The 26832-nt window shown below is 40.1% G+C and overlaps 1 protein-coding gene across 2 annotated transcripts; it reads right to left on the minus strand.

Moving 5' to 3' along the window:
• Positions 1-62: 62 nt before the first annotated feature.
• On the minus strand, positions 63-25624 carry gtf3c2 (general transcription factor IIIC, polypeptide 2, beta). Of its 2 annotated transcripts, none has more exons than XM_085382484.1 (20): positions 25332-25624; positions 24613-24722; positions 23695-24262; positions 23194-23300; positions 21828-22024; positions 21344-21429; positions 20922-20999; positions 19488-19589; positions 18984-19211; positions 18622-18733; positions 18405-18522; positions 10067-10098; positions 9842-9971; positions 9513-9657; positions 6056-6217; positions 4577-4655; positions 3588-3644; positions 3040-3297; positions 2742-2849; positions 63-1928 (listed from the first exon to the last, which is right to left on the minus strand). In XM_085382484.1, the coding sequence occupies exons 2-20, from the start codon at positions 24635-24637 to the stop codon at positions 1746-1748; spliced, it is 2775 nt and encodes a 924-aa protein (XP_085238610.1). In that variant the 5' UTR covers positions 24638-24722; positions 25332-25624; the 3' UTR covers positions 63-1745. The 2 variants fall into 2 exon arrangements, with proteins under 2 accessions (XP_085238610.1, XP_085238609.1); XM_085382483.1 differs by having other exon boundaries at positions 3516-3644.
• Between the last annotated feature and the right edge of the window lie 1208 nt (positions 25625-26832).

The following is a 26832-nucleotide window of genomic DNA, read 5'->3' on the forward strand; positions in this document are numbered from 1 at the left end:
GAAAGAAGCTGGATTATTTTAGTTTAAAAGTTTAACAGGAAATAAAGACTGGAGCCACGGTCTTGCTTTATTATAAAATTTATTATATGTAACATTTCAAAAAAAGCAAAAGCGAGCAGGGAGAAGAACATTTCGATGCTTTTATGAATAAGTTAAAGATAATGTTGTCAGTAATGAAATATGGCCACGGCTGACAACACTATAATGAAATATTATTGTGAAACTGTCACTAAAATTTATAATTAATCAAAAAATGAAGCACACTTTAAAACCCCTAATTTAACTCAGAGGGAAATGTGTCTTTAAAAAAAAGTGATGCCAGTAATTAATTACACCTCACTATTATTTTCTTGTAGACAGTTAAAAATAAATAAAGTTGGAGAAAAACAACAACGGGAAAATGTACACCAGGTAAGAAAAAGATTTAACATTTCTAAGTGTTATATCCTGTAGATACAAAAAATTCAAGTATTTTCCCTAATTAGAGCCTGAGTTGTTTGAACAAGCAAACGCAGCCAAAATTAGCTCCCAGCCTGCTACCGATAACGTGAGAGGCTGATAACAAAATGAGGGAATGCACAAAAAAAACCCCTCTCTAAAAACAAAGTCACAAATTAAACAACGCGTGAGAAAGTCTGGAAATATTACAAACACCAGTGGGTTTAACTAATGAAATTACTTATGACGTTCCAGAACACTCTTGCTAGCAAGCCTAAGAAATATTGGCATGACGCACCAATTCTTTGGAAAACAACGCCATCCTCACTTTAAAAAAAATAACGTTTTAAACGTCTTTCAGCTCTCCGTCGCACTGAGAACATGTGCCTTCAAAGAAAAGGTTGCGCTTTCCTGCTGTAACTAACAGGTTGTAAAAGGTCCAACTTTTACTTTGAAGGTGAGCATTCTCCACGTGTCGCGCTTTTCAGTTTCAATGTTGCTTGGAGAACATTTTGAAAGTGTTTGCAGACAATCTGGCGTCTTCCATGTAAACTATGGGCAACTGTTGTAATGTAATCAAAACGACCAAATCAATCACCAGAGGTTTTTGTTGCAGCACCGTGTTCCTCTTTGCAACCAAATTCATGTGCAAACAACCACTCTCCAACCAGGTGGCGGACACACATTTCATCACTGAAATGGTCTCTAGGCCTGTGTGAGTGAGGGTTATGAAAGGCACTTAACTGTCAACTGCTGCAGTTTTTCTGATGTAGAGAACAGAACTGTCATTATTAGGACTTTTATTATAATTTGATAAGAAGAAAATGGAAAACATGGAAACATTTAATTGCCAGGAAAAATTAAATGGCTTTGAATTCAACAGATTCTGGTTGGGTTTGGTTTACAGAGAGAAAGTCTTGCTTCAGTTTCTCAGGGTCAACGATGACCAAAGATCAAAAGAAAAGCCCCTAAACTGGTCATGAGAGAGTTTTACTTTTGTTAGCTTGCATACTGTAATTATGTCAATTTAAAGTTGAACTTCATTATATACGGAGTGACATTCAGACAATTTGGATATATCTAGCCATGTCTAGATGCTTCAAAACCTGGACCAATTAAACCTGTAGTACCTTCATGGCTTGATGTCATTAGTTTTCGTTGACTGATTTTCAACATATACAAATGTATAAGAATAAAAACGTAATATTCATACATATTTTCATTATTCACAGCTGCGTGTTTCAGAGGTCACTTTTTTGACTGTCTCTTGAGGGAGTACAACCCACCGTAGCAAAGTTAAACTCCTGCTATAGCTGCTCTGTCACCGCTTGGCCCGGCGAGTACAGAGCGTTGAACTGGGCCTGACTCTCACCAATCATCTTCTTCAGATGAGAGTTCATCAGAGCCCTTACACAGTTAAATCTAACCAGTCCAGTCTGACCCCCGGATGCAACCCAGTCGTGGCAGCTCATGTTTGGGTTGAAACGAACCTGAAGAAATGAGAAAAGACAGCTGAGAATATTTCTCGTCTGTGCTCTTCAACCAACAACTGAACATCAGAGGTCAATTTACAGAAGAGCAGATACTGGCATTATTTACAGGCAGAAAAGCAGAGGACCAAGTGTGGATCCCTGAGGGACTCCACATTTAATACAAACAGCTTTCTTTGTGTTCTACTAAGGCGACAGTGGTTTTTATTTATAGGCTAATTTCTTGTTTTCTCTGTCCACAGTGAATGACGCAGCTGTAGCTCTGAGTCAATATCATCACTTCCCCCTGATTTCTTTACAGACGCTTATCCACCCCACTCACCACTATAAATCCTCCTGGTGCACGCCTCCCTATATTTTTTCACTTCTCCTTCCCAAGTTGCCATCCTCCTCTTTCTAATCCATTTATCCCTCTCAGACAAAGAGCCAGTCAAAAACCTTTCCCGTTTTGTTTTGGAGCCTGTCCCAAGAAGTCTCCGTCCATCATTTCATCCCAGAGGGCACAGCGACACCCTCCACTCTGCCTCTCTTAAAATTAAACACATCAAATCCTCAAATGGCTGCTTTCCATCTCCCCCTCCCTCCTTCCACTGAGGGTGACATTTTTCTCATTTAACACATCATTACATTCAGCCCCTTTATAGCTGCCCATCAGAGGAGGAGGCAGAAGAGGGAGGAGGAAGAGGCTATTCTTACAGATCTCACCTCCATTTCCTCTCATTGCACTGTTTATCTTTTCCTGCTTTTTCTCTTTGTGTTGCACTACAGCTGGAGTCTGATGATACCCGCCCTGTGTGTGTGTGTTTCAGATACCTTATATAGAGCAGACAAAGGCATGTCATCCAGGATGATCTTTGCCTTCACTTCTGTGTCTTTCATGCGTTTCCACACAGCTCGCCTCTCGCTTCCTGCAGTGGTCCGCTGAAAGTCAGAGTGTATGATTATTACAGTGTCAGTGTGGTCTTCCTCTTATTTCGTTCTCTATTCTACTATAGCCTTTTTCTCCAGTTTGTCTTTGGCCTACATATATTACTTGAACATTCCTTACTTTTTAATAAATATCTGTTTAATAAAAAACAATGAAACCAAATGAAGATAAAAATTAACCCACAAAATCAAAATCTGTATAATGGAGGCAGTATTTCTTTGTAGCCTCTTTGTAGGTCTGGAATTTCAGCGGAGGACATTTTCGTCCAACTCTTCCTCCTTCACTGTCGTTCTCATTTCCTGCTTCCTGTGTAGCATCTGGTTCTTCTGTCTCTTCTCCCTGCTGCTCTTCAACTGCGTTTCCTTCCTCTTCCTCTCCTCCCATTTCTTGTTTTTCTCTCTCCGTTGCATCATAAGGCACCATAGATGTGAAGTAGATGGGCTGAAGGGAACAGGTTAATAAAATGGACCGTTAGCTTGTCTCTAAATCTGAGCAATTCTTTCACTGCAACTGGCCACATGTTCAATTCATGTTCTTTGTCTTATTTTCTATGAACACTACCAATTTTATATGACATCTGATATAATGTAAAATGATATTTTTGAAGTAAACATAGGGAAAAATAAAGAGCGATAAAAGTAAAGGAAAAGTAAACTTACAAATCGTCTCTCTATTGTGCGTTTGATGTAAGGAGCAACGTAGCTGATCTGAGGTAACAGAGAGAAAATCACCTCTCCGAAGCTGTCTGCGGTCACCAGACTGTTAATCCACTCGGTGTATGACAGAGACTGCAGGGACGCATAGAAAATGAAATATTAAATTACACAGCACTGCTAAGGAAAAAAAGTTTCTCTCAGTAACTTAGAGCAAATTTCAGACACTCAGGGATAGTTTGAGTAATGAGACTAATTACAGAAGCACAACTAGCCTCGAATGTATCAGTTCCAGTAGTTTTTTTCAACTCACACACAATTAAACCCAAAACACTGCAGCAAAAGGAGGTTTTCAATGATTACAAAGGGTAAAAGAAGGTAGCAGTCTTTATTTTCCTCATCATCAACAAAACGATAAAATACTGTTTTGAATCCATAACTGACACATCCTATACCTTTCCTATTGCTCAATGCCACCTCGCTCTACGCCTGGCCTAAACTATTTAACACCACACTGTTGTGATGGGGGACGTGTTCATTAATCACAATAAAACACGGACTGTAGTTTATTTTAAATCAATTTAATACTAGAGGGCAGCTTTTCTCCCATAAATACTCACTTAAGAAAAAAACGTGGACTAATCCACTGCTGGAGACGGTTCCAAACGAAGGCAAAATGTCCTGACGCTTGGAAAAAAAAAACCTCTGAAACCTACCAGAAAAACTTCTAAAGATTCACATCCTCAGGAGGAAAAAACTGGCTGCAGTGTCAGCAAAGACGAGTGAAATGCAAGACTTGGATTTGACCTTTGAGAGGAATTTCTGACAGTAACAAAACTATGGAATACCTTTATACTCCAGAAGTCTGTGTTGGCCTTAACTACCTTTTATCCATATATATTGAATAATATTAACATCCTCAAACTTTCTTCATCGTCTCGAAAATGACCGTCGTGCCCCTGATTTAAAGGTTTCCTGAAGTTCAAAGCTATTTTATTTTGTGCTCTGTGACTGAATTATGGGCTGCTGATGACTGAAGAATGGAAGATTACAACAGCTACACTCACCCACACAGTGCCGGACCGGGGAAGTGCAAAGAGCGAGCGCATGTGATGGTCGATGTAATGGACTCCTTGTGAACCTTTCCTAAATTAAAAAAAGAGAGAAAGAACGAGTCATAATGACTTTTTTTATTCTTACTTCAAGACTGCATATGTTGACAGATCGCAGAGGAGAAGTGGGGATGTGGAGCTTGTTAGGAGGCAGGAAGGTCACACTATGGCTAGTGTAAGCTCCACTACCTTTGGAGTTTGAATCACTCTGAAAAGTAAGCATGAACTACGATATTATCTTTGATGCTGAATTTTTGTTTTCAATGCTAAATGCAGCCACTCTGTTCATCTTCCAGACTGTTTCTACTACAGAATTTACAAAGCTGTAACCTGAAGTTCATAATCTTTGGAAGGTGCTGGCCGTTTTCCACACTTTAACTTTTTGGGACACAAAAATCACAAGTGAGTATGCCAAATGAAACTCAGTTAGGACACTGATACAGTGGAAAGACTTCTGTAAATAGGAGTTTCATGTGGTGACTTTTAGGTTAGGGCTGACACAGTTAGTCCCATGAGCTAAAAGAGCGTACATGAACCCAGCACCAAACCAGCTCCCACACTCTCACCTCTGTCAGTGCGCCACAGGGCAGCTGTGGCTACAATGTAGCTTGCCATCACCAGTGTGTGAATGTGTGTGTGAATGTGTGTGTGAATGGGTGGATGACTGAATGTAGTGTAAAGCGCTTTGGGGTCCTTAGGGACTAAGTAAAGCGCTATACAAATACAGGCCATTTACCATTTGCTGACCAGGTGAAAATCTCAGGAGAGGCTGAGTACCTGAGGGATGTGCCAGCAGCTGTGGATCCTACTCTTCAGATTCCTTCTGAATTTGAAGAAGCGATTGTGAAGAAGCTCAAGGGAAAAAATGAACTCTGATATTTTCATTCAAGAGAAAGAATTGCTATTAATTTCATTATCAGTGATTGTTTTGGTTCTTATTGTGACAATTTTCGTTTCCATTAGCTGTCAAAGAATTCCTTTCCCAGTACTTTTGTAGTCTTTTTATTTTAAAGTGCACCTTAGGAATCTAGAATCCAAGTGAACAGTGACTGAGACAAATTTTGATTTGATTTCTCAAATCCTTTCCCAAAAAGCTCTGGGGTCTGATCGTGGATGTTCTCTAGTGTAAATGCTAATGTGTCCCTAACAAAGACAGAGGTCAGGGATTTGGCTTTGGTTCACCCTGGAGTCCACTGCTTCAACATACTGTCTCTTTTCTGAGCATGATTAAATACATATAGCACTGTATTGATAGACTTGTGGCTAGACTGCCTCCATGCTTTAATGTTGGACTCACTAACTCTCTAGTATTTGTTCATTTTGGTTTACAACTGTCCAACATATCTTTCAAACCTTAGAGGCAAATACCAGAGATACAATGTAAGTGAGTCAGATGTAAAGTTGTAACAAAGAAACAGAGACAAGCTTTCTTACACCACGGTGCCATTGTCCTGGGCCATCAAAACCCCCGGTGCATTCAGTGGCCAGTTGATTTCATTGGCCAGACAGCGTTTCTGAACCGTGATGGGATCGTAGAGCCTCCTCAGATCCCATGTCTTCACGAAGCGGTCGTCACCTGTCGTCACCAACAGGTATCTAGAAGACAAAAAACAAATGAAAAGTTAAAGACATGTTGACGATGGGAAAACAGACCAGGATGTTCTGTTGGTGGAAAATATAAATAGGCTGAACACAGGGATTTAAATGTGATGCAGTGCTTGAAGTGAAAGTCATTATTCTCTTTACATTGATCAAATCTGACAGCGGCGTCTGCCATAAAACAAATGAAGGCAGAACAATCGATATAGTCGGATTTCTTTTGTAAGACAAAAAATGCTTTATGAATGCGATGACAAAGGAGAAAAAAGACTTTGCAGTGAGAGAAAAAGAAAATACAAAGGTGTTAAAAACCAGAGCAAAGACAAAGAGAGGGGAGATTTGATCTTTTTCAGCATGACTGTGTAATTAAAAAGCAGTGATCCAGACAAGATACGCGTCCTCAGAGTCTCTCTGCTGCCAGCCAGGAGCTTTTTCTCTCTCTGTGGGATTAATCTTGATCATTTATCCACCTTTAATCCAACTTTAGTTTTATCTTTAGAGAAAACTAAAGTCTGTGGTTCAGAAATGAAGAAAATAGTTTAAAAAGTGGAGGAAAACTGGCTGCTATCAAATTAGGTTCACATCTGCTCAAATGAAGGCTGCAGTTGTAGTTTTAATGGAAATACTAATTACCTCAATCATTACATCTGACTACTTGTATTTGCCAGCTGTTTTAAAGCAGTGTTGACTAAAATGGGTCATTAGTTTGTTTTAAGAGGTCACAGCCCCACAAAATGGGCTTTAGCAGGACCATGTGTTTGAAACTATTGTTACCATTATCTCAAATTCTGATCTGAGGTTAAATACACATTTACAAAATGTTATTTGGCAGTTCTTCAAAAAAGCAAAATTCATGACAAGGCAGAAAATCCTCTGTGAAAGCTTTTACATCACGCCACAATATAAGCCATATTAATCATGCTTTAGGTGAGTCGGCAGGGCTGGATGGGTTTAGAAGGAGATGATGCTGATGACCTCACACTGACCTGTTAGTGGGAAAAATGACATTCTGGACAGTTTTTAATGAAAAACCAATTCTGCTTCATCCCCGATACTGACTTGCAGTGTATATCTGTGAATACTCGTATTAGACACAGGTGATTTCAATAACCTCTCCAGCTCACTCCTATCTGCACATACATCAGCTGACTAACAGAGCACAGAAAAATGATTTCAGGAGACACAGTCCGTAATGGGGCTAAAGTCAAATCCTTAGCTATGACATTTTATTATTTTTTAAATTGGCCATCCCGTTTTCACTTCTGTATCGAGCATTTAAAAAGTTTACTCACATCAAGAAAGTTGCGAGCAGTTCATCTGAATTATTTCCACCTGTGCTTTAGTTAATTTGGTTAAGTGATTATGTTGGTATACATACTATAAGAAGATCCAGCTTACACAGTGCAGTCCCTCAGATATCACGGGATAAAGATAAATAAAAGTCAGAAACTAAGAAACCAAACAAAACTAATTCTTAAAATCCACATGAACGATTCTCACATAAGCCCATTATCATCTAGAACCTGTAAACATTCAAGCGTCAGGTTTATGTAACTTTACATACCTTTCAGAGAGCCAGTTGCATACCTGCAGCTTGCCTATTTCTGGGTGTTTATTTGTTATAAGATATGAAGAATAAATATTGGTGACATGAAAAAACAGCACAAAATGTCCTCTATAAACACTTGAAGTTTTTGAGTCAGTTAACTATTCCAAGCGGAGAGAGTTAACTTTAGATATGAATGGAAAATCACACCAGGCAGTGAGACCTCAGCAAGGCTGCAGCCTGAAGGTCAGCGCATGTTGACTTGCATAGAGCTAATTCAGGTTGCCTTGTCTGAGTGGTGATAAGGACGTGGCTGCTTGCCCGGCCTTGTACCCTACATTCTGAATTAGTGCCTGAATACAATAGAGGGAGGGCTCTACTGCAACTCTGTGCGTTCAAAATTTATCGTCTCGCCTTTAGCTCCGAGTACCAGAGGCGCCAACAAATCGCCTTTTTAATTGGCTGCGAATAACAACTACCAGAGTAAAGTAGATGAAGGAAAAACTGATGAAATAAAGACACAAAGATGGGATCACTGGGTGACTGCAGTATTTTCTTTAAGTTTTACTGAGCTTTGAAATTCTATTGTACTGTTACACAAGCAGTGACCTTTAAAGCTGAAAATAAGGCCAATGTGAAGGTGCTAAAACACTGCAGTCCCTTGTGACGCTGCCTCAAAAAGTGAGTCAGTTCCCACAGACTCCCGTTAACAGCATTCAAATTTACAGCCCAGTCTAAAATAATGTATTTATTTCCTTCAGATATAATTTCTCCTTTTACAGTAAAAGTACAGCTTTTCTGAATAACTTGTCTAACTGGATACAGGCAAGACTTAAAGTTAGACGTGTGTTTACTTTGACTGACAGCTGTAGCTGGCATCTTGACATCTACTGGATTTGTCTGCCATGTTTGTGCTGCTGGAGCCTTTGCATTATGCAATATGTATATTTGGTGTGGAAGCTGGTCACCTCATAGCATGAAGGTCCTAGGTTCAAATCCAGTGGCCAGCTGGACCCTTTCTGTGTGGAGTCTGCATGTGTGCACACCTGTGTGGATCAGCACACTTGTATTCAAAAGGTTTCTCCATGTAACGATCTGCTAGGGAGTGTGGAGAGTCATAGCTCCGCCCCCCAGGGCATGAAGCAGGTATGGCGGAGTTACAGGCCCCAGACATTCAGAGGCCCCAGAATACGAGGACCCAAGGAGGACCACCACAGGGGCAACCGTGCCACCCTCCTGGGAAGAGCTGAGGAGAGCCCCAAACGAGAGGTCACCCAGCAGCCATGGAGCAGAGGCCAGAGGGGGTTGCAGTGACGTGCCCGCGGGTCTGCCGGCAGCCAGCTGTGCCAGAGAGGCCTGAGGGCACCACACCCCCTGGAAGGGGCCCAGCTGGGCGCCAGGCCCCACCAATCAGCCACCAGGAGTGAGTCGGTACATACATGATGATTGTAAATTTACTGTAGGTGTGAACAGCTGTCTGTCTCTATGAACTAACTCTGTGATAGACTGGTAGCCTGTCCAGGGTCTAGCTTGTAACCTCAACAGTTTATTCTTGGATATAGTTTTTAAGCAAGCATGTCACCTGACAACTTAGTACTCCACCCTCTCGTCCTCATAAGCATGAACGGTTCAGCTATCAAAATTCAATAAAATGCATACGGCATAGAGGCATGACAGATTAAAATCTTGATTTTGAAGTCACAGTGTTTTATTTTGATCCAGAGAGAGTTTTGATATTACGCTCACCTGGAGGCAGGACAGAAGGCCAGGGACCGGACTCCATTGTTGTGAGCAAGGATGCATCTGTAGGGCAGCAGACTCAGCGACCTGTCTGACTCTCGCACACGCAACAGCGCAGACTTCGCTGTCAGATCCCAAAGACCTACTACACCTGGAGAGAGAGTTGAGGAGAGAACAAGAACAAGCGGAAAAGTGAAACTACTGGCATAAAACAGTTCTTTAATCCATAATCTTGACTCATAGTTGAATCAGATCAGCTCAGGACTGCTCCTTTGTTTATTCTCTCAAACAGACAACTAGTTAATCAAGAACATCTGCAAGAAATCAATTCATACCATCATAGAATCCAATAGCCATTATATTGTGTGGTTTGTCAGGAAGCCAATCCATAGACAGGACGAGCCCGCTCATTTCATGGTGAGGGGCTTTGAAGGCGCCCAGCTTCAATGTCACCACTCCTTTAACCTGCAGAAAACAAAGGTCATTTTCATTTATGTCCTGTCTCAACCTAATGGTAGATACACAACATCGACAGGGCTGTGACATTATGAGCATCCTACCTTGTATACTTGAGGTGTTTCAATGCCTTTACCTGTGAAAACACATAAAAATCAATTTCTTTAATACCCAGAGATTTTTTGCTAACTGTTTTTAAAAAGTTTCATTTTTTTAAACAAATGATTCACTTTGATGCACAGGTAGCATGTACCTTTACTGTACATGGACCCATCATATTTCTGTCATGTAACCCAACTCAAAGTTCCACTCTGCTATCTGAAATGAACCCTGACAGCTACAGTAATGGTTTACTGATGACAATAACATGAAAACTACAGAAATTCACACAGTGAGCATGAATGTAGTGCTGGATGTCCCTTGAAGATTTTTCTGTAAGCAGTGAGAATAACAGGCTCAGCTAAACATCGACGGCCCTGACTCGGCTGTCTTCAATCTGAGACGCGTTCACTTAGTGTCAGATGTAATTAAAGCTCAGCTGCAGAGCTGTGATGTTACATGTCAAGAAGCCCATTTCTAACGTGTTAATATTCTGACATTTTGGGACAGATTTTCTAACAAGCTATGCCAGAATAAAACCCTCTTTAGGTATTAAAAACGTCTCTGTCAGGATTTACCAAAGAGTCGTAGTATTAACTGAAAGGTGTAGGCGTGGTTACTGCCGTTTGGCTCTCATTATTGCACTGTGCATTTGCAGGACTTTCCCTTTCAGAGGGTTAAAAATATTTAAGTTAATTGTAAGCTTTTTCTTTCCTTTTTTTAATTTTGTGCACAATGCTGCTGTTACAGTTGCTGCTAGGAGCTTTAATTTATTTGGACTGACTGAGAGAGATGTTAACAGACTGAGTGCATTACTAGTGGAAGCCCACTCTTGGCAGATTGTGTTGGCCATTATTGAAATGATGCGTTTCAGTTTATAAATTAGCACATTGACGGTACATCACCTGCAGAACTTTCCCATCACTGCATGTTGCAATTTTTTCCCACATAGTAAATATGGCCCTTTGAATGCAAATCTCACCATTATCATAGAGCAATGCCAAATGATATTTTACATGCATAAAAGGCTACAGGCTATATACAGTATGAGCAAAAGGAATTGACTCTGTTATAAAGAGTTCACTGAGAGGTGTAGCAGGAGTACAAAAGCAGCACATTTTTACCCTCACCATGTTTTTGCTATACTACGTGCCAGCATATTTAGTGTTGGTAATGTACCTTTAGCTTGTTAGCTAGCTTTTCATACAGATTAACAGGAATCCTGACATAACTAGAAGTACAGACAGAAGGTCTTGTATTCAATTCAAGGATGTAAGAGGGCTGATGAAGCCTTTCACTGCTATCATAGGGCGAGAGGCAAGGTAGGCTCAGTCACAGGACTAATACAGAAAGATGCTACGGCCATCACCTATTAACACCACATAGGTGTTTTTTTTAACTATGGTAGAACATACAAACTTCAGCCACAGACTCAACTCGAACCCAGGACCTTGTTACTGTGAGACTATACTGCTAACCATCACACCACCCTTAAATAACCTTAAAGGTGGAAAAAATATATCTTAGAGTCAAGAGGATTTGCACATTTATAAGACCCAAACAGATAACGGATAAACTTTACGAAATGACTGGATATTTAGTTTGGCAGAAACTCTCCTATCTGTGTTTAGGCAGTCGCTGTGTTTAAAAGCGAAAAACAGAAACACGGTGTCAGACTTTTCCAGATCATAAATTTTCTCTCCTCCTCCAGTTTAGATTAATAGTGTCTTCTTCGCTGTTCCACTCCCTCCATCACCTCACCTCTGCCTCAGAAAAATACACAATAATATTTTATATAAACCTTGTTGTAAATCAACTCTTGTTCTTTTGGCCCTCCAGATCATCAGTGAGTGGTTATTCAATATGATGTCATATGTCTGACTAGGGTGTAGCAGAAGTTTGAGAAGGCTGGTCTGACAGCGTGAGGGTGATAAGTTTTAACCTTCTGGGACATAATTGGCTCTCTATAATTGTGAAAATCACATCAGTCACATTAAAACAACCTCACATTGTGCAGCCTTCTACCAGCTCGGCATGCAGCAGTGTTTACTCACTTTTCTTGTGAACAGTTTTAATGTTGTGAATAATTCATTCCTTCATTTTCTGCAATTTAAAGTCTGGATCGCAGGAGTAGCTGTACCACCAGAAATGTCCTGACCTCCCTCTAACTAACTAACTATAGATTTTCCTTCTATAATTCCAAGGCTACCGTGACCTGGGGGTACCTCCGGGGTGTCCTTTTTGTTAAACATGCCCAAAACACCAAAGCAGGTATCCTAGTCAGCTGCTCAGACTGACCAGCAGCCCCTTACTTTATCTCTAAGGCTCAGATCTTTTGAATCCCAGTCAGTTCTACACAGTTAAATAGCTGCCGTCATTTGTTTTAACACAAACTTCAGAGTTACTAATGTTGCAAAAAGAGAAAGTATTATAATGAGCTGTGATGACAGATATTCCCATATGGTGAATGATTAGACTGTATCAGTTTTTTTCCCTTTTCTTAATCAACATTTTCACATACTTAGCTTTATAATTATCACATAATTTCCTCCTCAAGATCCACTGCACAAAGCACTTAAGAGTTTGACTAACTCTGGTTTTGACTATGGTGCAATTAATAATGATTATCTTAAAAATTTTCACCTGATAAACAAAGAGATAAAGGCTGACTGAGTGACTGTGTCTAACCGGTCAGCTGTGTTAGCTGAGCAGAAACAGGAGCAGCCACAGACAGAGCTTAAAGACAGTAAAATATGCCGCTGAGGATAAATGGTGGTTAGTCTGTTGTAAGGAGATAAACAGTGTCGATGCTGACGAGAGTCAACTGAAAGGGGAAAAAGAAATGTGTGGTGGTGTCCATGTTTTCTGACATTGCCAACTCAGTGAATCTTATTTATATGAAATGTTCCAACTTGCTTTATATTAATTAAAGAACAATATTAAGACTGGACTCTTTAAAAATTTCTAACCTAGTTTTAGAAGCATTCATCTTTAATTTAAAAAAATTACAGTATTTTGCAATTTTGCACACTTTAACTTGGCCTCTGTGTGACCTCCTCCATCTTCTTCCCTGTCCAGTCTCAAGTAAGTCCTTGATGACTGACAGAGTAAGGATACAAGAAGTGTCATCTAGTAGGCCTAAAATTCATAGCTTCCAACACTAACAACTGGCTCGGTGATGCATCTTCTTTGTCATTTCAATTATAGATCCTTGTCTGATGGAGAATGGTGCTATAAATTATGTGCGTACACTACCCCCTCCTTCAAAACCTCCAGCCACCCCCCGCCCTCCAATTCTGGAGCTTTAACAGCCTCCTCCTCTCATTCACGCGCTCATTCATTCTGGTGACTGGATACACAAAAGCCATTTATAATTATCTGTTGCAAACAGCACTAAGGGGTCAGGATGAACACACACACACACACACACACACACACACACACACACACACACACACACACACACACACACACACACACACACACACACACACACACACACACACACAGTTTTAACCCTGTCCAAAGATTATATTATATTATATCCACTTTTGGTCCCGTAAGCTAGGATAACTAATCTGCATTCAGTCGGTGCTCGACATGTCAGCCTCAAAGAAGCTATTAAGAAATTCTCTGGTATTTTTTCACTTGGTTAAATGTACCTCTCCATGTCGTTCCCGCCTCACTGCAGGCACAGCAGCATAAAAGTGACACTTTGCCTTTGAAAAACAGTCGCGCTGATGTTAGCCATTTTTCTACTTAAAATAAATTTAATGTCAGGGAAAAAAACGACCACATGTGACAGCAAAATTATTAGTGAAAAACCTGCAAGAAATGTTAGACTGCTGCTTACAATCACACGATTAAATGAATAATTGTCAATGCTTCAGGACTGTGGTGCTGCAGTTGCTGTTAGCAAAGGTGATGGTCACTGAGAAAAAACTGAACAGAGATAATATGACCAAATTATGCTTTTTATCTTTATGAAGGAAGTGCAGTATCAGAGAAAAACAGTATGTGCTTTTACGGCTTGAACAGGAGTTTACTTGTGAGACATATGGTGTGTGATTTTAATATTGACTCATCTTAGTCTGTTTAGCATTTAAGTTGGGGCAGATTTCGCAGCTTACAAAATAGCGCTATTATAACCTTGTGAGTGCTGTTAAGAAAAGAAAAATGAAGGTACTGTCCCACTTGAATGTCTATTCTTTTTATTCTCAAGACCGAGGTAACATCACTTTCATATAAACATTCAGTTTGTTCTTTTGAAAATGTTGGCGCCAAGTGACAGGAACAAACAGTCTTTAAGCTGTCATATTCTACATGCACATCTCTGAACCTCACTTATGTCCAGTTCCACAAATCTATGACACTATGAGCATAGTGCATGTAACAGTCCAGAGTATTCACAGCATGCCACCCAATGGCTCCACTTATGGAGCACTTTTCCCAAAACTAAACATAAAATCAAATCTGAGATGAGATCTCCTCTTGTGTGCTTTATGTGAGAAAAATCAAATAAATGACAGTTACCTGATTCTGCTGACAACCTTTCAAACCAGGTTTACCTTCAGAAGGAACCTTTCTGGAGACCTACACTATAACACATGTGTACATTTATTAAAGATATATTTGATATTAATTGACAGGTATACAACTGCAGGTATGGCCATGCAGCTGTAAGGCCCAACTTTCCACAGAAATTAGTTCCAATTCCCTCTTCTGCATTTATGCTACTGCTTCTTCCAGATAAGAAAACACACTGAGGTTCTGTTATATCGCTCAAATAAGATATGCAGCCAGGCTGTGCTAGAGGCCTCCACAGATGCCACACAAAGTTCAATATTACATTGGCTTTACTAAACCAAATAGGTCACATGTCTATAGTTATCAGCTCCATGAACTCAGATTTTTCCAATCTAAGTATGCTAGAATAAAAAGGTTGATTTTGGCACTAGGTAGCCAATTGCAAACAAGTACAGATTACGTGTAGCATATTTCTCCTCAGGTCATCAAACTTCAGCAAAGCTATACAGGATTATAAAGATTCTGATCATCTCCTAGTCTTCCTTAATAGGGTTTGTGGCAACATTAAGACATTCATTACATTAAAAAATATTGAAGGAAAACAAATGTTACGATTGCTGTATTTATGAAAATTTCTCAGTGTAAGCTAAACAAGCTTTTGCAGTAGTAGTTTGTGTGTGCAGCCATCTTCAAATGTGGGTATTCAGTAACCTTTCAATCCAATAACTATAACCTCTGGTTGCAAGCAGGGGGCTGATGGAGTAGCCCTCTGGAAACTGAGCCCAATGATCCATGGCTACAAAACAGAATGGAAACTCGAGTCCACGAGGGAATGAGAAAAGATTAAGACCAGAAATGTCGGGTCTCATTTATCTTTTTATGTCCAAACTGAGGCATTTGAAATACTTCTTAATTTCAAAACCAAACCATGTGTAATACAGTGCACATAATGTTATAATGATCAGAGTACAGGCAGTTGTACGGTCACCTATGCAAGCCATTACTGGTGAGATGGAAAACTGAATTATAAAAAGGCCCAACTCCAGGAACCCTTTTGAAGAATTCTCAAGCTGTGGCCATGATGTAGGCTTCATACTTTTACCCAGTCATGGCTTCCAAGTCCAAAAATATGATGCAAAATTATTTTATTTAGTCCTTTTAATTAATGTTAATGTAGAAGAATTTAATGTGCATGTCTTTCAGTGGAGAGATCAGGTGATTTAAAGGGGACCTAATGTGCTTTATTTCATATATGGTGTTAATGTGGTGGATATTCATATCAAACATGGCAACATTTTCAGATAACGAAGTGAAAGTATCAAAGTAGCTGTCCCTATGAGCCCAAAGCTTCTGTTACACTGTGGAACTGGGAAGACATGCCCTACAAGATAAGCTTTAATGGGATCTAAAAAGGTTGCGTCCACTGAGATATAACACAAAAATGTGCGTATTTATATGTAAGGTGTATGCTATACTCATGATCTCACAATGGTGGTTTGTTCAATCAGATTAGCCTGAACCGCTTTGAGGATACTGACTGATAAACACACTCACATGCAGACATAACTGGGTTTCTCTCTATGATGGATGTGGCAGATAAGTTCGTCATTAATCTCGTTTGTATTGTCTTCTATCAGCAGAGCCCCAGAGGCGACTGACAGCGCAGTGATCTGAATAGACTGGACCACAGGCTCCTCCATCCATAATGTCATCATGTACTTACACTGTTGGACAGTGTTCTGTGTGTGTTCTGTGGCCATTGTGAAAGCTGCATGAGGCTGGTTTCTTGTGGATACTGTTGCTTTGTCAAACACAAGCTCTACCACGTTTAATGAGGGTTACGTCTGATATGATGGATAAGGTGCTATTTGATTGATTACATACTCGTGCTTGAGTTCATCAGGCTGTGTTTAAATGTGTGTAACGGACTACAGCTGCAAGTTCTCATTAGCTATTTGTTCAATAGAAAATTAATTGGCACCTACTTTGATCCTTTTTTGGCAAGCTGTCAAATATTCAGTGGCTTGTGGTTCCTTGTTGTGAGGTTTGCATTATTTTTACTGACAAATCTGAGCTTGACAAAGATGGCAATGCCATTTTTTTTCTTTTCTTTTTACACACAGGGCAGGACACCTTTGTCTTGCAAATAGAAAACCTGTATGGGGCTCATGTAGACAAGCCCATGTGGGACCCACAGCAGTTTTGCCTTTTTGAGTCTCTATGAGGATTTTCTGTTGGCAACCCAACCATAGTGGGGTGAGTGAAAACTCATATCGGGGCTCCAAAGAGCAAGACTGCTGTGGGCCCTGTGTCTTTGCCCTGCCCTGCATGTTTACTGGCACATTGCTTATAGTAGGGAAACAACATACAGGGAAATTTGACTGTTGTGGAGATGATGAACCCACAGAACACGTGTTATTACACTGTCAGAAATATGAGACTGATTTAGTCAATATTCTGGATCTTAGTGATACACTGCAAAAGAACTCAAGAAGTGACGATAAAGATAATTAATTACTAAGATAAATAATATATTTTCACAAATTCTTTGACTTTGCTTGGTGAGAAAATGTTTACTTTCTTTTACCACAATGCTACTAAAACAGATCTGCAATACAAAGCAAGTTCAAAATAACCAGGATAGATTTTTATTACCTGGCATCACTAAGCCTAGCAGCTGCAATCATGTAGGTCACGTGACATTTTCCTGTGAGCATATTATTGAATGAAAGAGCTGAGATTGGTACTAGGTCATAAACACAAACCGGGCATGACGGGAATATTACCCAACACAAACAACATACTATGACTGTACATTTGATTAAACTCATCCAAAGCCAGGAGGGTGGAGGAAAAAAAAACTTTCAATAATTAAGGATCAGGTTGATGGGATTAATGTGTTACTCCAAAGCCTTTTTTTTTATCATTTTAAGGTCTAACATTTTAAGCGACAACACTGGTGGCATTTAATGGTCTAAGGAGCAACTACAGGAAAAAGTGTAAACACAAAACTTAAACCTGTAGGGTTACTTGGAAATCTTATATTAGATCTAGAATGAGCTACAAGAATTTGGTTCTTTAATGACTGTTTTTATATGACTATTTGAGTTTATAAAGACAAACAGAAAAATTAGATGCTTTGAAACTGCTTTCAGCCAAAAGGCACAAGTTTCTCAGGAAAAGGGTCCAGACTCACTCGAAAATCCTGTGATATCATGAAACAATTGTGCCAATATTATCCAAATAAACTAGCCAGCAGGTGGTGGGTTTATATGTTCACCTGTTATCAGGAGCAGGTCAGGTCTACAGGACAAGATACCACGGGGAGTCACCTTTATCAAACTGAAAACTCACAGAGGAAGCTTCAACTTCAGGTTTAATCCTGAGCCCTGAATTCTGTTTCACAGTACAGGCCTTAGAGCTTTACTGTGATCACAAACAATCCAAGGGCTGCATGGTGCATCCAAAGACAGCGTTTACATGCCAAACCTTCTGATTTGGCGTGCGAAGAAAGAAAATGAGCTAAGCTAATTCATAAATAAACAGGTATAAAGACATCCAGTGTTTTTATAGTGATGCGCTGATCTATAAACCACCAGTAACGCACTGCTTCAGTGCATCCCTATGTCCTCATAGGATACAGGAGAAAATAGACACCCAACATGCTGACTTCAGACTTTAGAAAGCCAACAGTGCCCTCTGCTGAACACAGGACACGCTTCATTTTTACAAGTAAAATACTTTAGATGGAGCAGTTATAAATGCTGCAAAAAAAAATGTGTAGGGGAAATCACAGCGAGTTATGATCAGTCTTACCAGAGTTTGGCTGAGTGATGTTGGAGTGCAGAGCATCAGGGTGGGGTATGCTATAAATGGTAACCACCCCGGTGGAGGTGGCCACTGCCAGAAGACCCAGTCTGGGTAAGAATGGAGCCTTCAGTGTGAGGGATTGATACCACGTTAGGATGTTATAAGATTTCATCATTTCAATATCAGCTAAAAGCTAAGACACTTCATAGGAAAAACACCTTACCTTTCTGGCACAGGTGGGAAGCTCCCAGCCGCCAGCAGGACACCACTTCAGATGCCAGACGAAGCCCTTATCCTGGGCCAAACTATAGACCACAACTGGCTTGGAGTCTGGTCTGTTTGGACAGAGGTGAAAGAAAAGAGAACATAATATAAAAAGGCTGAAGTTTCAAAGACAAATTTCTTATAAGTTCTGGGAACATCTCACTGCCATCTATGATGTAGACAGTTTGTTTACAGAGGACTATTGGACTTTTTCTGGAAGTAGTTCAAACAAGTCAATCAGTCAAGAGACTGACAGACAATAAGCTTTTATAATATAATATTTTTATCAGTGATTTCCCACTCCGCACATTTCATTTGTACCTGTTGCCATACTTCAGTTTGCCCACATCCCACAGCTGAATGAGTCCAGTTCCTGTGGATGTTTTGTTGACGTAGTGAAAATCATCCATGCGTTGATGACAGGACAGAGCGATGTACTGGGTAGCAGGAGCACCATCAGGTGTTGGACACCACTCCAGAGCCCACACTGGTCCACCTGCATACAGCATCATGTCCCAGCGTTCTGGGTGAGGGGGAATAGATTCGAACCTGCCAGTTAACAGAAAAAAATGAAAACAAAAAAGACACCAAATGCTTTATTCCCCCTCGCCTACAAAAGCCACCAAAAAATCTGCACCATGTAGAACAAACTGCAAATGATCACAATTACATATTTTTATAGGTATGAGTTTTACTAACAAACAAATACAAAAAAGAGGTTTTCTTTGGAAATGTATTAGCAGCAGTTATGTCTCAATCGAACTGTTCTTGACATATCTGAGGGAAATCATCAACCGGGGGTAACTACACCGCGATCACTGTCACCTTTTGAGTCTTTGCAGAGGTGCTTCCTCCTTGTTGAGTCCTTCCCTGGACACTTTGAAAGCAGCTGAGCGAGGCGTCTGAGGCAGATATTTCTCCAAATCACTAAATGAAAGCAGAACACACAGACTTTTAATAACTTTTGTGCATATCAGCCAGAATAACACGTCCCTTGTCCAGCTCCCTTTATGAAGCCACCAGACCAGCGCAGGTACATAGTCCTGCGATGGCTCTTCTTTATTCACTAGACTGGCTTCTTCTTGGAGCCACACTTTTCAGACATCATCTCAGCAACCCCTCCTGGCAGTTCCTTTGTTTTTTTATTGTTTAACCCTTTATTTATCAAGTGCTTTTTAGATGACCAGAATTCTCTTAGCGATATTGTTTGAGACAAAATTCAAATTGTTTCAGAAAGAAACGATGACAAGCTTTTGGGGGGAAATCAGTGTATAAAAAAAATCAGCTCCGCCTAAATGTTACCACTTTTACTCACATGACCTTATTTTTCACTCATTATAGGCTAGTGAGAAAATAAAAATTGTTCCTGAAAGATGAGAATTATTTTGTCATTTTACAGCCAAAATGACAAAATAAGTCCATTAGGCCTGTTTGAATCCCAGTCGATTAAGGGTTAATTAGGATAAAGTATCAGATTTGGATGACTCCTTACTATTGTTCCTATGTAGTTTAAAAGCCTTATTTGAACTAATGAATGGATATAATGCAACTATGAGGGCAGGATGGTGGTGTGGTAGTTAGCACTGTTGCCTCACAGCTGGAAGGTCCTGGGTTCAAATCCACAGTTTGGGGCCTTTTTTGTTCACACCAGTCTCAGCCCACAATTCAAAGATATGGGAAATTTTAAATGTGACTTTGAGTCTCTCTGTGTTGTTCCTGCCAAGAGTATAAAATAGTCTGAACCTCATTGGGTTACTTGAAAGCATATACAGCATATCTCATTGCATGACCATGTGACAACTGATTGATTCAGTAATGTGACTAAAGGCAGGTGACACTCTGGTTAACAGGTCATCTTAAATTGATCCTAGGTGTGCATGGCTGTCTGTGTCTGTCTGGCCCTGTGATTGAGTGGTGACCTGTCCAAGGTGCAGCCTGTCTTTGCCACTGTCAGCTGGCAGAGGCTCCTGCCCACCTTCAGTCAAAAAAAGTGGACAGATGTCCCAACACAAACTAAATAACTAAGCATCTAATGAAACAGTCAGATAAACACAATTGCAGCTAAGACTTTCTGGTATGACTTTTGTGTTATAATTTCAGAGAATAAAATAAAAAAACATTCAAAGTTACTTGGTAAAGAGTGTTGGGTACGGTCGTTGTAACACAGAAAATAAAAAGGTATATCCAAATAAAACTTAATGAGTTATTCAATTAAAACTGGATTCGACTGTATTAAACGAACAAAGCAACAGAAACTACCTTTGTGGGACAGGAACCCAATCCCTGGTGGAGGGCACCCACTCTGGAAACACCCAGCTGCTGTAGTGCTCTTCCCGACTGCAAGCACAAACATCAACAAACACATTGTTAAATAAACAAACAAACAAGCAAGTAGTTAGTCAGTCTGAGACTTACTTATTCAAAATGCTGAAAAAACCTCAACAAAATCAACCAAAAAAGGTGAAGTTTTGTAAGCTGAAATTTTGAGATAACCCAAAATTTGACTTTAAGAAGCTTTCAAAATAAAGGGTTTGAATGTTCAAATATTCCAGTGTCGTTTGCACTTCAAGACTCATTGTGTATGTCGTCACAAAAACTGATGTATGAACTAACAGCAAAAGGACAATGTTCACTGGTACTTCACGAAAACAAATCATTACTGTTAACTGACTGCGACTTACAATTTCTTGGTGGTCTTTGCACTCTCCAAAGCAGTTTTCATGATAGGGGTGTTAAGTCCATTTTGGGCTTTGACGAACGAGCATGTCTGCAGGACAGAAGGAGACAGGATGAACTCATTATGCACATGTTCTTCCTTCTTTTCTATGCAGCTGCATTAAACTTAGAAATTAAAATGTTCTGGTCATTTTAATCAATAATAGTTTGCACTTTGGTTTAGTCTCAGAAAAACACAGAATCTGATGAATCAGAATCTGATGATTTATGTTTGATATAAAGTGCTCATTATAATGACTCATATTTATAAGCCCAGGTTGGTATTGACAAATCACAACAGTTTAACTTTTAATTACCATCATCAAGCAGATTCATCTTTCTGTATTAGACTGATATGGAGATACCGTACTGAAGTAATGTACCCTAGTGCACTGCATGAGGTCATAACCAGTAACTGTGCCATCAAGTTAAAATGAGAAAACCACTGACGTTGTTATTGTTGACGTAATAAACTGGAGGATTTTTTCCACGTTTGTCACAATTGGAGTCGAGGTCTGAGTCATATGCAGCTTCTTCGTCATCATCCTCCAGCTCCTCTGCATCCTCCTCTTCATCATTATCTGGCACAAAGTCTTCGTCTTCTGCTGCATCACTGTCAGGATGTTTCCTCTTTTTGCCTTTACCCACTGCAGGAATAGAACGAGGGATTTAAGTTACGGTGCACAGAGATCTTTACTGATATTGGCAGAAGAAGGAATTTTTCTGCACTGCTATATGAAATTTTACACTGCATGTAACTTGTGAGATTGCAAAACACAACTAACAACTGACATGAAATGCAATGTTGACACAACACTCTAAACAAGTTCAGACAAGTTCATTAATATAACTACATCTATGCCAGTTAGTCAACTCCTGCCGTTTGAAGTGCGGCCCATTTTCAGACAGGAGACACGTCTACAGGTCTTAGGTCTTAGGCTACGGTCACACTGCAGGTCTTAATGCTCAATTCCGATTTTTTGATCAAATCTGATTTTTTTGTCTGCTTGTTCACACTACAAATAAAATGTGATAGCAAACGCGCTCTAGTGTGAACCCACAAAGCGGCGCACACAACATGCTCTGTTTAGACCCAGACCAAACAGTACTGCTTGACTGATGGCCCTTAATATAAAGACTTGTTTCGGACTTTACGTTCCCCAATTTTGCTTTAAGTTATTTTGTTATTTACATATGGCCTAATAGTTATCCTTATTGCTGTTTCAGAGAGGAGCGGTGCTTCAAAGGATAGTTGCAGATTTCTGTGAGAATCTGCAGATTATTCAGTATAAATAAAATGTTTACGTTGTCTTCCCAACAGTTTCACTGACATCTACACTGGACGGCCAGGAAGCGTTCACGATGTCTTCTCCGGCGCAGATAATTGGCGTCTGTCTTGTGTCAGTGACGTAAGAGACGGATTTAATGCGACATGACCGTTCAGAGAGCAGTTGCTTTCTAAAACATCAGATATGTATCGGATTCAATACCACATACAAAAGTGACCCAGGTCGGATTTGAAAATATCGGATTTGTGTCGTTCACACTGTCATACCATGATCGGATATGGGTCACATAGGGTCAAAAAAATCTGATTTGATGCGCTTTCGCCTGCAGTGTGAACGTAGAATTAGAGTGGTAGCAACCTCACTTAACTCTGTAAGAAATAGGTAAAAAGATGAATAGAATAGAATTCAACTTTATTGTCATTGCACATGTCACAAGTACAAGGCAACGAAATGCAGAAACTGTCTGAGGTAATGCTTAGCTGTGATTGGTGCCCTGGGGAAGAGAGACGGCGAGACTTTCACTGTACCTTTGCTTGCTTTGGGAGTTTTCTGTTCTGATCCAGTATCTTCGCTTCCTGGCTCATCAGTTTGCCCAAATAAGTCTTTTGCCAAATTGTGGAGGTACTTCAACGCCCTGGAAGATTGAGGTTACATTATTTTTGAATGCCTATATTACCATTTATATGAAAAAAATGGCTTTAAAAATGTTTTAAAGACAGAAAATTTATTATTTTACAATTAGCAATGTATGCTTTTATATAGCTACATAGATGCATGTAATTAATGTGGGGATAAGTGTACATGTAACCAAAAAATGAAAGTCTGATTGTTAGGGTGTAATTATCACAAAACTAATAGTGAAAGTAACTATCACCAAAGTCTGGAGTCACAGTTCAGACTTCCTGTGTTTCAACTGATGATGTCTGATGTAAAAATGATTTAACAAAAAAAAAAAGAAAAAAAAAAAGGTGACGGTGTTTAACGTCATTTAACCTATGCGACAGCTCAGTACTGTAGGCGTATCTTACGCTTTGGCAGCTCCTCTCCGCCGCCGGCCACCTTGTCCAGTCTCCTCCTCAGGTTCCTCTGCATCCTTTTCTTTAATAACTGGCTTCACTTGTTGTACATACTGCTTCTTTACATACTTCCTCTTTGGCTTTGGCGTCCCATTCTCCTGCTGCACCGTATCTTTAACAACACCCTCTCCATCTATAAGGTCTACATTGGCATTGCTACATTTTTTTGCAGGGGTTTTCTTAGCAGGAGTCCTTTTTGACTGAGTTTTCTTGCCTCTCAGTGGTTCATCAGCCACTTCTGCTGTAGTTTGTCCATCACACTCTGTAGGTGTTTTATCTTTTTTTTCATTTTCTCCATCTGGAGTGTCCTGTGCGGCAGCCTTGGATTTTCTACTCTTTGTCGGAGTCTTCTGAGAAGCTGCTCTTCTCCTTCCTGAGCTCTTTCTAGGTGTTTTGGGTGAAAGGTGTTCATTCGTTTTGTCATCAGTTTCATAATCCAGATATTTGGGATTTTTCTTTCGTTGTCGTCCTTTTGAGCTGAATATTAAATCTGCACCCTCCTCCAATGGCTTCTCTTGCCCTGCAAGAAATGTGACATTATCATTCCACTGAATGATGTAAAATTGGGTTAATGTGACTGGAAAGTCATTGCCTGGTCAACATTTCCGGTTTGGTAGTGCTGGATTCCATCTGTTAGCTGAACATGCATAATATGAAATCAAGTTCCAGCAGTGCTGCTGTGCTAGACAGGAATGAAAACTAATAATAGAAGAACAAGGTGTGAATAGCTCTTAAAAATAAAGTTTGAAAAAATCCTGAAATATTATTTTCTCATCCTCTGTAATCTTAAAATAGATGACACCCCTGGATTAGACCATTTAGAACATGTTCCTAATTTGAAGTACCTCTTAAATCTCAAGTTTGACAAACCTTGTGCAGATTCAGTGGGCTCCATATGCTCTGGGTTTCTGATTCTGTGGTTCTTCTTTTAGGTGCCTCCTCATGTGTAGAGCCAGTTCCTTCTCAGTGTAGCTTTGCAGCTGCACAGACAGAAAAAGAAATAATGTATTACTTAATGTATAAAATAACTGTCCACTACTGCAATATTTAATCAAAATAGCTGTTTCTTCCTGCAGTTTGGAGTTGTACAATGGACGAATGAAAGTCAAAACAGATATGGCTTTTCAGTGTTTTAAACAACCTTATAGACTTCTAACGACACTAAAATAATTACAGTGCAAAAATTGAGTCAGGGAGCCGGTGTTTTCTACCGATATCAAGTCGATAAGCCGCTGTCTACAACCTACACACCAAACCTCATTCAATAATGTGACAGTTTGACTCTCTCTTCCCTACTCACAGTGAAGACGTAAAATATACACACCGATACTTAAGGCATTTAATGGTTAAGGCCACACGTCAATTCGGCATATGTTTTCAATGTAAAAATATAAAACATCAAGTTATTTAAGAGATACACATATGTCACTAGTTTTTAAAACGAGTCACATTGTCTTAGTTAGCCATGCTATTGAGCTAACACATTGCTAATGCTAACTGGATATAGTAGCAGTCAAGTGTATCATAATATATTATAATATACTTAAAAATCGGCCTCTAACCGGATAGTAGCACGTTTAAAAACTCACCATGTGTAGTGTTACGGTTTCCTCCTCGGTGGCGGAGGCTGAAACACCTCGTTCAGAACACGGGAAGCTAGAGTCCAGCCACCCGGGATCGAATCCCAACCTCAACCACCAGAAACCACGACATGTAAAGTCACCGGAGCTTACCGGGACACAGCCGTCATAAAAATCATGCCGTTAATTTTTTCAAGGAGGGCAAACTACAAACATTTTCACAGTTGTTTACACCGAGTCAGGGAGCTTTCCGCTTTCCTTACGTCAGACCGCCATGTCACTGTGCAAGCACGGAGGGTCACACCGCCCCCTATCAGCAGAGAGGGAAATTACACTGATTTGATTGTACAGTGGCGGAGTTCCACGCTGCCTTAGGAGGTGGAGGTCATTGAAGCCCAGAGGCGTATGGCGAGGAAGTCGGGACACCGCCCTGGTGCTCAGAAGGTCCCATTACACTGGATGTTTATCTTGATGGTCTTTCAATGAAACGGACATGTTATACAACATCCATCATATATTTAACTCATGGTTCGATCTTGTGAATCAAAACGTTTTATCCAGTAGTCATCTTCCTTATGAAGTTAATTTTAGTTCTCCCAGTGTGATTAAAATAGGCAGAGGGGTATGCTAGGGAATATATTACTTTTACTTTGCTTACTGTCATTTGTGCCAAACAGACCGACCCCTCAAACAGTAACAGACACTTAACCATTAATTCAATATTCAAAGTGTTTATTGTCATGTGTCACAAGAGAAAAAGGCATTTCTCTGTGCAATGAAATTCTTTCTTTGCTGTCCACCCACAGATGCTGATTAATGTGTACAATAGAAATAGAACATAAATACAAATAGTACAAATAAATAAACAAAGACAGAAAGGGAGACAAAATATGGAGATTTGAAACAGAGATGTGTGCAAAAGAGCTACAGCTTTATATGCTGGCTTAATATGTAGGATGACCTGATGTGCAAAAAAAATTATCTTCATTGTTCTGAAGGCAACAGTGATGTTGCCTTCAGAACATCACTGTTGAAGAAGGAGTTGTTGAGTCTGGATGTTCTGGATTTCACACTTCTGAACCTCCGCTCCGAGGGCAGAAGTGTGAACAGTCCGTGTTGGGGGTGTGTGGGGTCTTAGAGGATGGAGGCAACTCTCCTCTGTACTCTGCGATGGTAGATGCTCTGCAGAGAGGGCAATGGAGTCATGATGATCTTCTCCACAGTTGTTATCACTCTCTGCAGGCGTTTGCGGTCCATAGCAGTAGTGCTGCCGTACCATGCAGTGATGCAGCTGGTCACTGTGCTCTTCAAGAGCCTGCTGTCAACCAAGAACCTGCTGAGGATTTTGGCCAACATACCGAATTTCCTCCGCTGCTGAGCCTTCTTGAACAGCTGTGTGGTCTTCAGTGACCAGGTGAAACCAAAGGCAGTTCAATCCCAGACTCATTGATGTGTTACGTATTTATCTGTCAGAGGCTCATCTGGTCCTCATTAAACGTCTAGAGCTCTG

Source organism: Rhamphochromis longiceps, linkage group LG15, assembly GCF_057381845.1.
Source record: "Rhamphochromis longiceps isolate RC_006_pf linkage group LG15, R_longiceps_female_GT1.1, whole genome shotgun sequence".
In the NCBI taxonomy this organism is placed as follows: Eukaryota; Metazoa; Chordata; class Actinopteri; order Cichliformes; family Cichlidae; genus Rhamphochromis; species Rhamphochromis longiceps.

Excerpts from the sequence above, each read along its gene's own strand:
- gtf3c2 (XM_085382483.1), bottom strand. The coding sequence starts at position 24,637 with ATGGAGCCCACTGAATCTGCACAAG. Across the intron at positions 9,972-10,066 it reads AAACACCTCAAGTATACAAG|GTTAAAGGAGTGGTGACATT; the intron begins GTAGGATGCTCA and ends TGTTTTCTGCAG. Across the intron at positions 1,929-2,741 it reads CTTTGTCTGCTCTATATAAG|GTTCGTTTCAACCCAAACAT; the intron begins GTATCTGAAACA and ends TCATTTCTTCAG.